The sequence below is a fragment of the Acanthisitta chloris genome, unplaced genomic scaffold (assembly GCF_000695815.1).
Source record: "Acanthisitta chloris isolate BGI_N310 unplaced genomic scaffold, ASM69581v1 scaffold902, whole genome shotgun sequence".
Lineage (NCBI taxonomy): Eukaryota > Metazoa > Chordata > Aves > Passeriformes > Acanthisittidae > Acanthisitta > Acanthisitta chloris.
In genome coordinates, this window is record NW_008661957.1 from 75,027 (window position 1) to 90,532 (window position 15,506).

Consider the following 15,506-nt stretch of genomic DNA (forward strand, 5'->3'; position numbering starts at 1 on the left):
ATATTATCTCATCTGTTTTTTCTTGCATCAAACTCCTTCTCAAGCTTTTCTCAAGGTTTAGAACCAATGGCACATTCATTCCACTTGTCAAGGTAGACCCCAAAGAATGGTTCTTTTCTTTCATTCAGTACTACAGCCTGCTATGAAGTGAGACAATGACCTTGTTGCTAGTCACAATAGTGAAAATGAACAAGTAATGATAATTCCTGTCATTTATATGATGATAAAAGGAAATCTGTAGAGGATACAGACTTTACTCCTGCAGCGCAAAAACCTATTTACCCTACAAGGGTAAGACAGATTTATTTACTCTAAGAGAATTCAGGTAGATTAATATTTAGCCCAATTGCAAATCATATGGAAAGCCAGCAAAACTGTAATTGACAAAGAATTTGTCTGGTATTTAGTAAATAAAATTTATTTTAAAATAAACACGGTTGTGTTAAAAATAAATAAACATTTATTTTTACATGTCTTTTAAGTCTACCAACAACTTGCTGTCGAGTCTGGGGATGCAGGGATGAGGTCTGTGGGGATGGCACACTGTCAATGAATTAGACAAAAGAAGTAAGCAAAAGTGCAATGTTGTAGGTTTTATGTAAGAGAACAAACATGCCAGTAGCACTACTACCTCAGCAAAGAAAGTCAATTTATATGAGGTAGAGCAAGCCCATTGCTTAAAAGGCCATGCAAGATTTCATCAGTGCTATGGGTAGTCACTCCAAGTGATCATAAGCGTTCAAAAACTGTTTCTAAAAACCAGCCAACCAACCAACCAACACACAAGGAATGAAAGCCCTTACACAGGGACACAGTGTCTGCTAATGGATAACAGTGTTATCTGCTCATACCACTGACATACAATAAAGACAACACTTTGGAAAAGGTATCCGTAACAAATACTAGAGATCAAATACTTGGAGCTGTTCTTTCTTACTTGCCTCACGAAATCTAATTTTGTCACCTGTGCACTGTGCTTGACATTATATGCCTGAACCACATGCAAAGGCAGGTTATTGCTGCCTCCCCTAGCACTGCCCAGTGTGCTAGGGGAGACAACAATAACTTATTTTATTGTGCTGTCACACTTGGGTGCTGTCACACTTAGGTGATTTCTTGCTATCTATGAGCTCTCATACTCATTGAGACAGCAGCCATTTTTGAATGTAATCCCATAACTGTAAAAGTCAGTAAATACATAATTGTTTACTTATACTGAAGAGCAATGTCAGCATGAAAACAGATGTCTTTACAACAAATTACAGGTTTAAACAAGAACAATACTTCCACCAACTAAAGTAGTAGGCTTCTGAAAAAACTTCCAACACAAGCAGCAGGCAAAGAAAAGAAAAGAAACCCCAAAAAAAGCCTAACCACATCTAAGAAGGAACCTGACCTGTTTCTGAAGTGATTTTTGTGATACAGTTGCCATTTAGAGCAAAGTAGCAGACTTAATAAAAACATATCTCCAGGTCCAATGTCTCCAGGTCCAACACTCCCTCGTCCTGCACTTAACATAAGCAGGGTGTGAAGCAGCCACAGAGGCTTATCTATAAGCACCCACTATAGCCAAGTAAACTGAACGAATAAAATTTCACTGCAGCTGTTTCACCAAGAAAACAAATGTCAGTAATATGTTCATATGTCCTATCTGCAAGCACAGAGCAGAGAGATGTCTTGCCTACAACAGTGTATCTCAGGTGGCCTTAGTTGCTTACCTGTGAAAAACTGGATGAAGCTGAGGCTGGAAGTAGCCTCCCATTTGGAGGCATTGATCCTCAAGGAGGACTTCAACCACACTAATATCTGCTGGAGGAGGAACACAGCAGGGCATAAGCTTTCCAAGAAGTTCCTGACATGCATCAGCAAATACTTCCTGACTCAAGCAACAGAGGAGCTAATGAGGGGAGGTGCACCCTGGACCTCATGCTCACAAACGAGGAAGGGCTAACTGGTGATAAGAAGGTTGAAGGCAGCCTTGGCTGCAGTGACCATGAGACGGTGGAGTTCAAGATCGTGTAGACAGTGAGCAGAGCAAAAAGCAAGCTCACAGTGCTGGACTCGGGGAGAGCAGATGTGACTACTTTGATCATTTAGAAGAGTCCCATGGCATTAAGGCCCCGGTGGAAAGGGTGGCTCCAAAAAAGCTAGTTCATGTGCAAGGATTACTTGCTCCAGGTGCAAAAGTAGTCCACCCCAACAAGCAGGAATTCAGGCAAAAAAGGCCAAGAGGCCTGCATGTTTGAACAAGGAGTTCCTAGCTAAACTCAAACACAAAAAGGAAGTACGCAGAAGGCAGAAGCACAGACAGGTAGCCTGGGAGGAATATAGAGGCACTGCCCAAACATGCCAACACATGGGTAGGAAAGCAAAAGCCTACCTGTAAACCCTTCTGGCATGGGATGTCAAAAGCAAGAAGGGTTTCTCTAAGTATAGAAGTGGCTCAAGGAAAAGGGAAAATGCGTGCCCACTGCTGGGTGGCACGGGGGGTCCTGTGACACAGGACATCTTCTTCACATCAGTCTTTACTAGCAAGACTGGCCTTTAGGAACTTCCAAGTCCTGGAGACCTGGGGGAAGTCTGGAGCAAGGAAGATCTTCTTCCTCATCCAAGATCATGCAAGAGAATACTTAGGGAAACTACCTAATTCCATGAGCTCTGATGGGATGCTTCCACCAGCGAGCTGGCTGATGTCATTTTGAGGTCACTCTTGATAGTCTTTAAATGATTGTTGTGACTATGAGAGGAGTAGTGAGCAGCTCGGCCTCACCTTCACCCCTGGGAAAATGATGGAACAACTACTTCTGGAAACCTTTTCCAGGGACATGAAGGATGAAAAGGCAATTATGAGTAGCCAGCATGGATTCTCAAAGGGAAACTCAGGCTTGGCCAGCTCTCTGGGATGAACTTATTGGCTTGGTAGATGATGGGAGAGCGGTGGATATTGACTGCCTTGACATCAAGGAAGGTTTTCAAAACTGTATCACATAATATCCTTCTGGAGAATACTGTATGGACTTTAAGTCTCCGGTAATACCCTCAGAGACAATCTGAACTTGAAAGGTATGGGCTGGATGAGCAGAAATCAAGGCTAATTGAAAACTGGCTGAACAACTGAGCCCAGAAGGTGGTGACCAGTGGACTGAAGTTTAAATAGAGGCCAGCACCTAGTGGTGCACCCCAGGCTTCAATACTGGGTCCAATACTGTTCAAAATCTTCATTAGTGTAATGCATGATGAGTATACTCTCAGTAAGTTTCCTGATGATAAAAGACTGCCTTAGCAAAGGATTATACACCATCAGATTGTGCTGCCATCCAGAGGGACCTTGACAGGCTGGAAATATGTGCTGATGTGATCCTCATGAAGATCAGCAAGAAGTTCAGTGTCCTGCACCTGGAGAGGAATAATCCCATAAGCAAGTAGATGCTGGAGTCTGACTGCCTGGAAAGCACTTCTCATAATCCTCCAGATATCTCTTCCAAGTTTAGCTATTCTATGATTTTCCTTAAACATATGCAAATTAAAATGTGAGGATAGAACCCTGTGGTCTTGGCTGCCTCACTGCCAGATCATTCAACACATACATAATTGTGGGTGGAGAGGGAACAATGAATGGAAAGCTCTTGACACTAGACTACATCTCATTTCAGATGTTCAGAAGTGAAATGAGAATAGGATTGCCAGGTTCCCTCTGTGTGAGGAATCTGAGAAAAGACTTTGAACAAGACAGAGAAAAGTGTAAAGAAAAGCAGTAAGGAAGAGATACACCTGTCTGGTTCAGTTCACATTGCAGAAATGGCACCTGAAGAACTATGGAGTGGAATCCTGGGCAATTTAGGAGGAAAGATCCTAATAAACAAAAACCAAAGTGATTATGTTTTTATTGTCTAATGAAAAAAATAATTACTACATAAACTTATACTCTCACACTGTTATTTCCAGGAGGGATGGCAGAATCCGAGAAATGATCATGCTTTGAAACTCTCGTTCTGCCCATGGGTATTTCTACTTCCAGAAGAAAACCAGCAAAATGAAATCATACAGCAAACTGCAAGCAAAGCTGATTTAACAATGATTAACATGATTCACATCCCTCTCACCTTCCTAATGAAAATATAGTTTAAAGAAATAAAATACTATGGCTTAAAATTCATTTACTTTTATTTTACATCTGCAATTTTAGCCAAAAAGGCTGGACTGAATACAGCAGACACTAACTGGCCTCCAGCTAAAAGAAGCTAAAGAATGACTTTAAAGGGCAGACACTGCAGCTATCGCAAACTTTCTGTTTCCACCTGCCCTCTGCATCCAGTCAGGGAGCTCCTTACATTCATGAGCACCTTTATCTCTTTCCAAAATTGCCTAAGACAGGCTAGCTCACAGCACTCAGGACTTTAGCCCACAGATAGCAATAATAATTGTTCCCATGACATGGAGCTTTTCCTGGTGCTGCCTCAGTCCAGTCATTATAAATAGTATTTCAAAGGTCAAGTCAGGAGAAAAGAGAAAAAAATTCCCTGGCAATCTAAATAGGCAAAAGCCACTTCCTTTTATTCAAGCAGTTACAGTGAGCCTAGGACTGTCCTTACACATACATACAGAATCCATCACTCATTTGTTTCTGAAGGAAACAATTCCCTTACAATCTTATACTCCCTTTTTTCCGCAGATCATGGCATCAGGTCCACTCGCTGTGGTCCTGCAATCTCTGCAGATGATTGCTGTGCTCACTGGAGACAGACATAATGTTTTGCTTTAGCGAACATTACCATTTCAGGACTGTCCCAGAGAGAGCTTGAACAAGAGCAGCTTCTCCTGAAACACTTCCACTGTGTGCTTGTGGAACAGCTTCACACAAAACATCAATACCAGCTAAGCCAGAGACCTTGTCACTGGCAACAGTACGACTTAATCATCCCCCAGGCACCAGGACTTTCCAAGAAAACACAGATTTAGCTCTCATTGATACACAATATCCAATGCCAGGACAGAGGGTTGCAGAGCTAGCACCTCAGGGAGCAGAGCAAGCTGCCACTTCCCATCAAATCAAGGTTACTATGAAAGGAGAAGGCAGAGTTTGGAGTGCGCAAGCGCTTTTCCCTCAGCTTGTCTCAGTCATTTTCCGTATCCTGGCACAGTGTCAGAATGCCAAAACAGTTCAGCTGGGCACAGCTTATCTCAGGCATTGACCCAGTTTTCCTCAGCTCCCCCTACAACACTCGCCCCTGCGTTGCCTATGTTCGCCTGACTGCTCACTGGAGACAAGTTCCACACGGGAGGCCAGAAGAGCAGTTTCTGACAGACTCCTAACAATAGCAAGTATCAAAACCAGCAGGGAAAAGTGCTGGAATCATGGAATGGCAGAGTGGATGGGAATTAAGAGAATGAAAATGAAGAAGGCACAGTCCAAGAAGCAAAGAAAGAGAAAGAGGCATTGCAAAGCCCACTTGGACAGTAAGGGCAAAGAGAATGTATTCCAAGAACTAACAAAAATACAGCAAGGACAGAGGAAAAAATACAAGAAGGGCAGTCAGAAACTTCAACAAATATTAATGCACCCCCAGCAGTGGTTTTAGGGAATGTGATAGAGGTGACACTGACTTTTTTGTACACAGACATGATTTGGAACTGGGACACCGGAAGACATTTAGAAGAGCATAAAATTACTCTCTTCTTGACTGAGACAAATGATCTGTTTCTTATATGGGGTTTCTTCTCCCAGGTGTACTGGAGGGCAGCAAGAATACATACTAGATGTGATACTATTTGAAATGAACAGTGTCAAAGCTGGCATTGGAGTCAAACTGGGAAGGATGAATGGACGCCACTGAATTAGAGGCCTACGGAAAACTGGATGTGCAGAGCTACAGAGGCCCTCAAATGAGAATGCCTCCAGGCAAAGGGATGGAGTTTGGCACTTACAGAGGGTAGGATGATGGAAAGGACTTATGAACTGATAATACTGAAGAAATATGATGTAGACATTTGCACATTACATCTCTTACAATGCAAGAAAGCATAATTAGCATGCAGAAGACACACTGGAAAAAAAAAATTTAAGTGTTTTTTAGATAAAACTTCTTTTTTCCCACCCCCAAGAAATAAGCCTACAGCTAGTTTACGGTGATAGGAAGCAATTTCCCACTGGGGTAGGCTATTCCACAGCATGTATCTTGTGTCTTGTTCTGAGAAAGCGGGGATCAGCCAGAGGTAGAAGCAAGGCATGGGGAAGAAATAGGACCCTGGGTTGATCTAGAGTTTCATAGTTACTACAGCTGCTTGGGTGGGGAAGGGACAGCAAAAAAATGAAAGAAACATAAAGAAAGAAAAGTGCGTCATTTGAGGTTTTAAATGGAAAAGGAGAGCATCAAATCAACTGAACATATGAAAATAAAAATTAAATGAAGCAACTAGGAGCTCTTTCCTGCTAACTGTTGATAGGAGATCAACTGAGTAAGGGATTTTTTAGGCAAAGAGGTGGAGCTTAAGCAATTACTAGCTAATTACATATGGGAGGACTGCCAGGGAATGTGCTGTGTGAAAGAAAATAGAGGAAAGACTTGGCCAGGGTAAGGATGGCATATGAGTAGAGAGCAAGCACTTGCTATAGTAAAAGCAGCAAACTACTTGAAAAGCACCAAAATGTATGTGCATGTAGCAGAAGAAGGCTGGATAAGCTGATGAAAGGAACAATATGGAAGGAGAAAAGAAAAAGAAAAAAAGGTTCAAGACACCAAACATTATTGTCAACTGTGAGTTTATCTTGAAATTAAAGCTCTTACCCAGGAGAGGCTAAGACACTGGGTTTGTTCATTTTGAAGATGATCAGTCTGGGGGGCGGGTGCTTACGGCTGGCATCAGCCACCTAATGGGAGGATATGAAGAATGTGTAGGCACAAGGTGGTAGAACATGAGATAACAGACACAGTTGTAATAACTTCTTATTACATCTTACTAAATCTTCTCCTATATAGAAAAAAAGTAATTTCACCATGGGTGTTGCCAAATATTGGACCAGTTGCCCAGGGACATTTTTCAATCTTCCATGAAAAAAGAAAAATTAATGAAAATTTTATTGAAATCTAGGAGAGGCTTTGAGTGACCTAACCCAATTTGGCCCCTCTTTGAGCATGGGGTTGGAGCACATGACTTCCACAGGTGCCTGCAATGGAAATTATTTTTGTGGTATCCTTTAAGCGACTAAAATTTGAGAAGAACTTACTGTGTTGCTTTTGTTTTTTCTTTTTGCTAAGAGTATGTTCATATTTTTAGTAGACTACTGAAGCTTTTACTTTAACACAAATCTTAACATTTTCTTAGCATCACACACTGAAAAAAGTTTATCCAGGCTGGTGAGAAAGGTCACCTTTCAATAGTACAAAAATAATCATCCAATATTCTTCCCAAATGAGACCTCAAAGAGTTGTGTGCACAGTTGCTGGTTCCTGCAGTTATCAGAAGGAACTAGATATAGCCACAGGACATGGGCTTACATGTTACTAAGATGATAGGCAGACCTTTTGTTTTCCTAATACTTTTAAAAACATCCATGGAAAGAAGAGAGAAGATGCCCTGATACAGATGACTAGCCTTGGTAAACACCAAATGCTCACCTAGCCACTCTTTTACCCACCCCCCCCAGCAAGACAGGGAAAAATTGGATGAGAAAGCTTGTGGACAGAGGAAAAGAAGTTATAAAGACAGGGAGCTTGTTTGCCAATTACCATCACAGGCAAAACAGACCTGGCTTGAGGAAATTTAATTTAATTTATGGTTGATTAACATAGATGTGGGTAATGAAAAAACAAAAACAAACATTAAAACAACACCTTTCCTTCTCCCTCCCCCAAACTCAACTTAATTCTTTCCACTCCAAACTTGTTCCTTTGTCCTCTCTCTGGCTGATATTTTCTGCCCCTGATTAAGTATGTTTGGACACAGGTGCCACACACATGGCTAATCAGCTATGCTCTGTCCTGAGCTCTGTCCTTCTTCTTTTGGAAGTCAGGTTAGCACTTTATCAAGCAGTCATTTTTCTTATTTTTTGTCCACATTGTCATTTTCAAAAGGATCTGGTAACTTAAACTTCATGTGATTTCTAATTAAAAGGCAATGATAAGCAGTGGGCACTGAATCCCAAGAAACACATTATATTGTAAAATTGTTTGTGGTGATGGATCCAGTAACAACTGTTTTTAGTAATAAATATGTCAATCTGAGAGAAGGCTTGGGAGAACAGACAATCAGTCCAGAACTTTGGGCACCAGTAGCCTAGGATAGCCTAATCACACAGAATTTTCCATTTCCAGCCTTCTAGGAGGAAATACACAAGCTGCAGGAAACCTTGCAGGGCAAGGCACCCTGTGTGTATACATCTACCAAAAAAAATGGAACTAAAGTCCCAACCTTCTTTTTTCCTCTGTAAACTGTCATTCTCCTTTCCAACTGTTCAGCATGAGAAGTCTACTCAAATAAAGTCAAAAGTGAACCCCACGCAGACCACATCCCACATCACCTAGAGGGCTTTCTAAAGGTTGTTGTTTCAGTCTTCTGTTTAGCTGGAGAAATTTGCCATATAGTAAGACACAGCAGCAGTCTTACAAAACTAGTGAAAGTATCTTAACTCATCATAGAGGGCAGGGGGGGAAAATGAGCTTTCTATCTATCTGCTCAGAATGGCTCTTGGCAGTTTCTTTGTTCTATATAAAGAGATAACAACTGGTCCAGGAAGGACCCTGCAGGCTTGCATATGATGAGGGGGAAGGCAATGCCCACACACTCTTCTACTACAGTTTAAGAAGAAAACTTGCTTCTCCTTCCTATCCTTGGTTGATTCCTCAGTTGTATTAAGAAGAGCTCTCTGCAGTATCATCACTAGAAATCTGTCCTTGGGGTAGCGCTTTTGTTCTTTATTTCATCTAGAACACTGTATCATGGTAGGAAGGGAGAACATACAGAGAAGTGCTGGAAAGGACTCCATGGAAAGAAACGCCAAGCAAGGGGGCAAACTACACAAGCTGAATGTGGTTCCATTCAGTCAGGACAGTAACATATTCTTAGCAGGAGATGAGATCAGGAATGGTGATCAAGCCAGAGGAGTTTACAAGAAACATGAGGTGAAAAAAATACCCTCTAATATTAAGGTTCATTATTTGTATTTGGCTGTTCTAACCTGTTCATGGAACCTCAAGAGTGATGGGATCAGAGTCTTGTAGTTTGATAGACTCACTATTTCATTTATTCCTTAAAATATTTATAACTTTCATCTATCTCCAACTTCTGTGATAATGAGGCTTCAAGGGAGTTTCAGCTTTCACTGAATACTATGAAAAAGGGAAGACATATATATTTTAAAATCCCTATTTTTATTTGCCAAGCTTTATTTAATTTTTTTTTTTAGTGCTAAAGACTACTATCTGACACTAAATTATCGACTGGCAGTTTATCTGGACTGTGAACTAGTCATGCTACTGATGCAGACAACAAAGCAAGTGCCATACAGAGCTCATCTATGTCCGTCTGAGTTTACGGTCTCAGGAGCAGCACTATACGAAGGTAGTTACATTTCTTTCTGGATAAGCAGGACAAAAAAGCACATTTTAATTACCCTCAAAGCTTAAACAAATAAAAAGCACTTACCAATTTTAATTGTATTATAAGTCTCCAGCACAATGACCTGTATTTTAATCAAGTGATTTTTCTCCACCCAAATCACTCCATGAAACAGGAATTTAAGGTAACATATTGACAACCATCAATTATCCATTGCATTTGCCCTTGGTTTTAACTAGAATATTTGTATGCGTAATGTTCAAGTCAAACTCTTATTTGAATAAATTACAATCCAACTTTAAAATTGTGTCTGCAGCCAAAACTGGGTTTCACAATACATTTATTTTTTAGAGTACTAAGTGTAGTCCAGCAACATTTTAGATTGCTGAGAGATTTTTAGTAAATGCATATTAAAACAAAGGAAGCACCAGAAAAACATTATACACAAAATTATACAACCAATATAAGCAGTTTTCTTTAATGGACTGTCTTAAGCTTGAGATAGGAAGACAGTCATGACATTAAGACTGGGTGTTCAGGCTTGCCCAGATTTTGGCCCAATACTGCTTCTGAGTGATACAGAATATATTCTACTTCCTCCTACAAACCTTTCACAGAAAATACCATGGGCCCCAAGGCAGAGAGTAAATTACAGGTAATGATAATACCATTATGACCTTCTTCTAGTCAGGCCAGGGTCATAGAGCCCTCCCACATGGTCCCTGTCCCATGACCAGGCTGCTACCATTTTCCCTTTCTTTTTTCATTATTACTAGTTCCAAAGCTCAGACAAAAGGGCCAAACTAACTAAGGCTGTAGAGTGTATTAGCTCTGGGCTCAGCTCTGCTCCATGTTGCATCTCTCTTCTAAAGCTGTTGCCTCTTAGTAAAAAATGGAGTTATGTTAGGCCTGGCTAGTGACAACTCCGGCTCATTTTGTATATGTAGCCTCAAAGGCTGTCTCTTGCAGCAGTTTGAACTAAGGCCTGAGAGGAATTTCCAGCCATGTTCTTAGCACCAAGAAGTGGTCATTCCAACTCCAGTCTGAGGTGCTGTAAGTGTCAGAAGAAGCTGCTAATAAGCATTCTCTGTGAGAAATTATTTAATCTAGTTCTGTGAACTTTTGGCTAGTACCAAATACTAGCGATACAGAGTATCAACAAGAAGTGTCTGCCTAAGGGGTGGGGAAAAAAGGTTCTCTCACCGTGGCAAGCTCGTTCATCATCAACAGGTTGGTACCCAGCCTTGCAGGTGCATCGTCCAATGGCCACCATCCACTCCCCTTCTCCATTGCAGTGCAATCGAACGCTTGAAGATCCAGTCGTGCTTGTCTCTTCAGCATTTGGTACACACGTCCCTGGTGATTCCACCAGTGAGGTCCTCTCCCCTCCAGCAAACGTTTCAGGAAAGGAGGCAAATCCTTTCACCACAGCTGGGCACTTATAGAAAAAGACTTGAACTGCCACCAGGGACATGCAGGCTCCTGAGTCCTGGAAGGCCAGGTAGAAGCCATGCTTGGTGAGAGGCCCAAAGCTACGAACTTTAACATTCATCTTAACCACCTTCCCAGTGCTGTCCACCTGGGAAAAGCTTTCATCAGCTGCAATAGTATCCACTTTGGTCCAGGGGCCCTCACGCCACTCTGGCATGTCCTGAGAGGCTATGTCAGCTTCTGACTGGTGGTAGTAGAGTGTGAAGGTCTCCTTGCAAGAAGAGGCCACAGTGCGCATGCTGGCACAGTCTCTCACTGAGAAATGGAGGCGGACATGGACTCGGTGGGCTCCACGTCGCTCTATGAAGTGAGTACGCAACCAGTTATTCTGACCTGGTTCGGCCACGTTACAGACTTGAAAGGTTCGGATCAGGCGCTTCTTGTCATCCAGGACACTTACCTCATCCCACTACAATACAGAGGAGGGAAAAGCAAGAAGAAACAGAAAAAAAAAAAAATTGATTCAGTGTTCAACTGCATCAAAAATACAGGACAGGACAGGTCTTTCTTTTCCCTTTTCTTCTCCTTGCCATGTTTATGACAAGACTTGAACCTGCTGATGCCATGTGCAGCACAGCACTCTAGACAGGACAAAGTATGAACCTGTGAAGAAGAGTGGTCAAAGCTCTGAAGAACAAAGTTGTGACAGAAAACTGAGAACCTTAAAATGAGTCACACTTTATTCCTATTTGCCCATCTTTCTTCCCCAGAGACAAGGCACACAAGACAAACAAATGGGACAGAGCAACAAGACACTATTCTTTTGAAAAATAAATTAAAGCAGAAGTCCTTTCTAACCAACTTTACCACTGCTGGAGCTGTGCTCTGACATATCCTATGCACACAAGGCACTTGGCATGACTACTACAGAGGCAGATCCCGAATCTATTTTGTGTCAGAAGAAAGGCACAAGGGAGGAATCAGGAGGGGTGGATGCAGGTTACTGCACGAAGCTCTAAGAAAAAACCCTCCTTACCCTCTCAACTAGCTTTATAGGTACAAGGGCCAGGGTATGACAGAGGAACTGGTCAGTGAGACAGAAGATAAGGAACCTGCGCATACATTCTTGTGAAAATCTGACCAACCAATTCCTTGCAACAAGATCTGCATTAAGACCAGTGCCAAGAAGAAACAACAACCAATTATGGTCATTGGCAACTCTTTCCTGTGTGAAACAGAAACACCTAATTGCAGACCAGAACATCTTTTTAGCTGTTTGATGCCTCCCTGGGGCCCAGTTTAGTGATGCCATCAGATGATGCAAGAACTTAGTATAGCCTTCAGACTACTATCCACTCATTCTCTTTCACATGAGTACTAATAATGTCACAACAAAAAGAGCAAACTTGATCAAGAGAGATTTCAGGGCCCTGGGAAAAATGCTAAAAAAATTCAGGAGCACAAGTAGTGCTTTCCTCAATCCTCCCAGTAATGGTGAGACACTTTCAAAGAAACATGTGATCCCAAGATATCAATACTTGGCTTTAGGACTGGTGCCTCTGCCAAAATGCTTGGTTTTGTAACCATGGAAGAATATTTAAAACACAAGGTATGCTGGGATCTGACAGGATCCACTGTCCCAATGGGAGAAATGTATCTTTGCTCATGAACTGAAGGGACTGGCTGAGAAAGGTTTAATCTAGAATTGATGGAGCAAGGGAATGCCAACAGGAGAGCTGCAGGTAAAACAAGGGTTGGCATGACACAGCCTGAATATGGTAGTGCTAGTAGGAACATGTATGCTGCTCCTGGGAGCATGGAGGGCTCAGGAGCACAACTTAAATGTTTGTGTATCAATGCACACAGTATGAGTCATACAATCACAGAAAATCCTGAGCTTGAAGGGGCCTACATGGATCACTGAATCCAAGTCTTGGGCCTGCACAGGTTCACCTCAAGAATCATACCATGTACCTGAGAGCATTGTCCAAACCCTTTTTGAACATCAGCAGGCTTGGACCACTTCCCTGGGGACCCTGTTCCAGTGCCTGACCACCCTCTGGATGAGGAACATTTTCCTTATATCCAACCTAAACCTCCTCTGACATAGCTTCAGGCCATTCCCTTGGGTCCTATGACTGGTCACCTGTCCCTCCTCTTTTCTTCACAAGGAAGCTGTAGACCACGATGAGGTCTCCCCTCAGTTTCCTCTTCTCTAGGTGGAAAAAACCAAGTAACCTCACCTGATCCTTGTATGTCTTCCTCCCTAGACCCTTTCTGGGGGGTCTGCTCTCCAGCCTCTTGTTCCCCAGACTGTACATACAACCAGGGTTGTCCCGTCCCATGTGCAGAATCTAGCACTTGTCTATGTTAAACTTCATGCAGCTGGTGATCACTCAGCCCTCTAATTTTCCAGGTCTCTCTGCAGAGCCATTCTGCCTTCAAGGAGTCAAGAGCTCCCCCCAGCTTGGCATCATCAGCAAACTTTTGAGTCCTGAACCAAGTCGTTTATGATAATACTAAGGCATATTGGCCCTAAAATGGAGCTCTGTGGAACCCCACTGTGTATGGGGCTACATTTGGCTGGTGACCAGTCACCAGCAGTGTTCCTTGGGCTCAATTCTAGGACCAGTTCTGTGCAATGTATTTATCAGTGATCTGGATGCAGGACTTGAATGCACCATTGGCAAGTCTGATGATGATACCAAACAGGGAGGTGCTGTGGGACAATATGCCTCACAGAGGGATCAGATTGGAGCACTGGGCAATCATCCAAGGCATGAAATTTTACAAGAACGAATGCCAGATCCTGTACCTGGGACGGAGTAATTGTGCAGAAGTATATATGGAAGAGGAGTGGCTGGAGAGCAGCCCTGTGGAGAGGGACCTGGGGCTGCTGGTGGGCAGCAGCTCAGTGTGAGTCAGCAGTGTGTGCCCTGGCAGTTCAGAGAGTAAACTGTGTCCTGAGGTGCAGCAAATTCAGCATCACCAGCAGGTCAGAAGAGGAGATCATCCAGCTGTACTCAGCATTGGTGTGGCCTCACCTGGAGTGCCGGTTGCAGTTCTGGGCCCCATGATATATGAGGCATGTGAAGGTCCTTGAATGTGTCCAGAGGAGGGCAACAAAGCTGGTGACAGGGCTGGAAGGCATGTCCTGTGAGGGGCGGCTGAGGACTGTGTTTGTATAGTTTGCAAAAAGGGAGGCTGAGGAGTGACCCCCTTGCTCTCTGCAGCTTCTTGAGAAGGGCAAGTGGAGAGGGAGGTGCTGATCCCTTCTCCCTCGGATCCAGGGATAGAGGCAACAGGAATGGGTCAAAGTGGCCTCAGAGGAAATTCAGAATTGACATTAGGAAACATTTCTTTACCTAGAGGGTGTTCAGACACCGGAACAGGTTTCTTAGAGAGGTGGTCAATACCTCAAGCCTGTCAGTGTTTAAGAGGTATTTGGACAATGCCCTTAATAACATGCTTTAACTTTTAGTCAGCCCCAAAGTGGTGAGACAGCTTTATTAAGTGATTGTTGTAGGTACCTTCCAACTGAAATTCTATTCTATTCTATTCTATTCTATTCTATTCTATTCTATTCTATTCTATTCTATTCTATTCTATTCTATTCTATTCTATTCTATTCTATTCTATTCCTATGAAGGGATGACTGAAGAATGCAAGAGTACTTCAGAAGGAGGGGGGAAGGAAGAGGGTAAGGAGGTAGCAATAGTATCCCACTCAATATCCTCTTCTCTTAACAATCTGGCTTTGCACAACATACCGTGTTCAAATTATTCATACACATGAAATCCATAAATAAAGTCTCATTGGTTCCAATTTCCCTTTCTCCATCAGATGCATGCACATCTTACCAGCAGAGGTATGGTCAACAAGAGGACAAGGGAAATGCTTACCCCATCAGAAGGGTGTGTGGTCCAGCCAATCTCTGAGGTCTCTCGAGTTGTATCCAGAAGTATTTCTGTTTATATTTAAAAAAATTAAATAAAAAAAGTATTTTGTGCTATTCCAAGTCAGACTAAAATCTTATCTGTTCCTCACAAGGCTGTCTTGTAGAGGGCTTCCATACACTAAAAATATGTATTCATGTTTTGAAATTAAATATGACAGGCTATGTCCATACTAGTAAATTAAGCAGAGCCAAGACAGGGGCAGAAACACTGGGCACATAATCATGCTAACTCATGGTTAGCAAGTTGCATGGCAATATTCTGACCAAACTTTCCTAGGCAAAGTGTAAGCACACTTACAGCATGGAGGAGAGTTATCATAATGAGCACTACAGATGAGGCCACTTTCTTTTTGGAAAGGAAAGGGTGGGACAGAGTAATAAGTTACATGAATGCACGCTAGTCTTTTTAGGTATTTACATGTGCTGATATACACTGTATAAATCAACTGCTTTTTCTTAAATTCTGGAAAGCTTTTTTTGCTTATTTGAGTTTTCATATTTCTATCTTATGCTTAAAAAAACCCAACACCCGAAGACCCCCCCTCAAAAACAGACTTTAAAA

The 15,506-nt window shown here is 42.3% G+C and overlaps 1 protein-coding gene across 1 annotated transcript in view; it reads right to left on the reverse strand.

Annotated features, from left to right (window-relative positions):
- LOC103798143 (ephrin type-B receptor 5) overlaps positions 1–14,949 on the reverse strand; it is a 38,037-nt gene extending 23,088 nt beyond the window's left edge. The window contains exons 1-2 of the mRNA XM_009070389.1: positions 14,889–14,949; positions 10,759–11,455 (exon numbers count right to left, since the gene is read on the reverse strand). Coding sequence (XP_009068637.1) covers positions 10,759–11,284 — 526 coding nt within the window. The 5' untranslated portion in view covers positions 11,285–11,455; positions 14,889–14,949. The remainder of the gene's footprint in view (positions 1–10,758; positions 11,456–14,888) is intronic.
- Between the last annotated feature and the right edge of the window lie 557 nt (positions 14,950–15,506).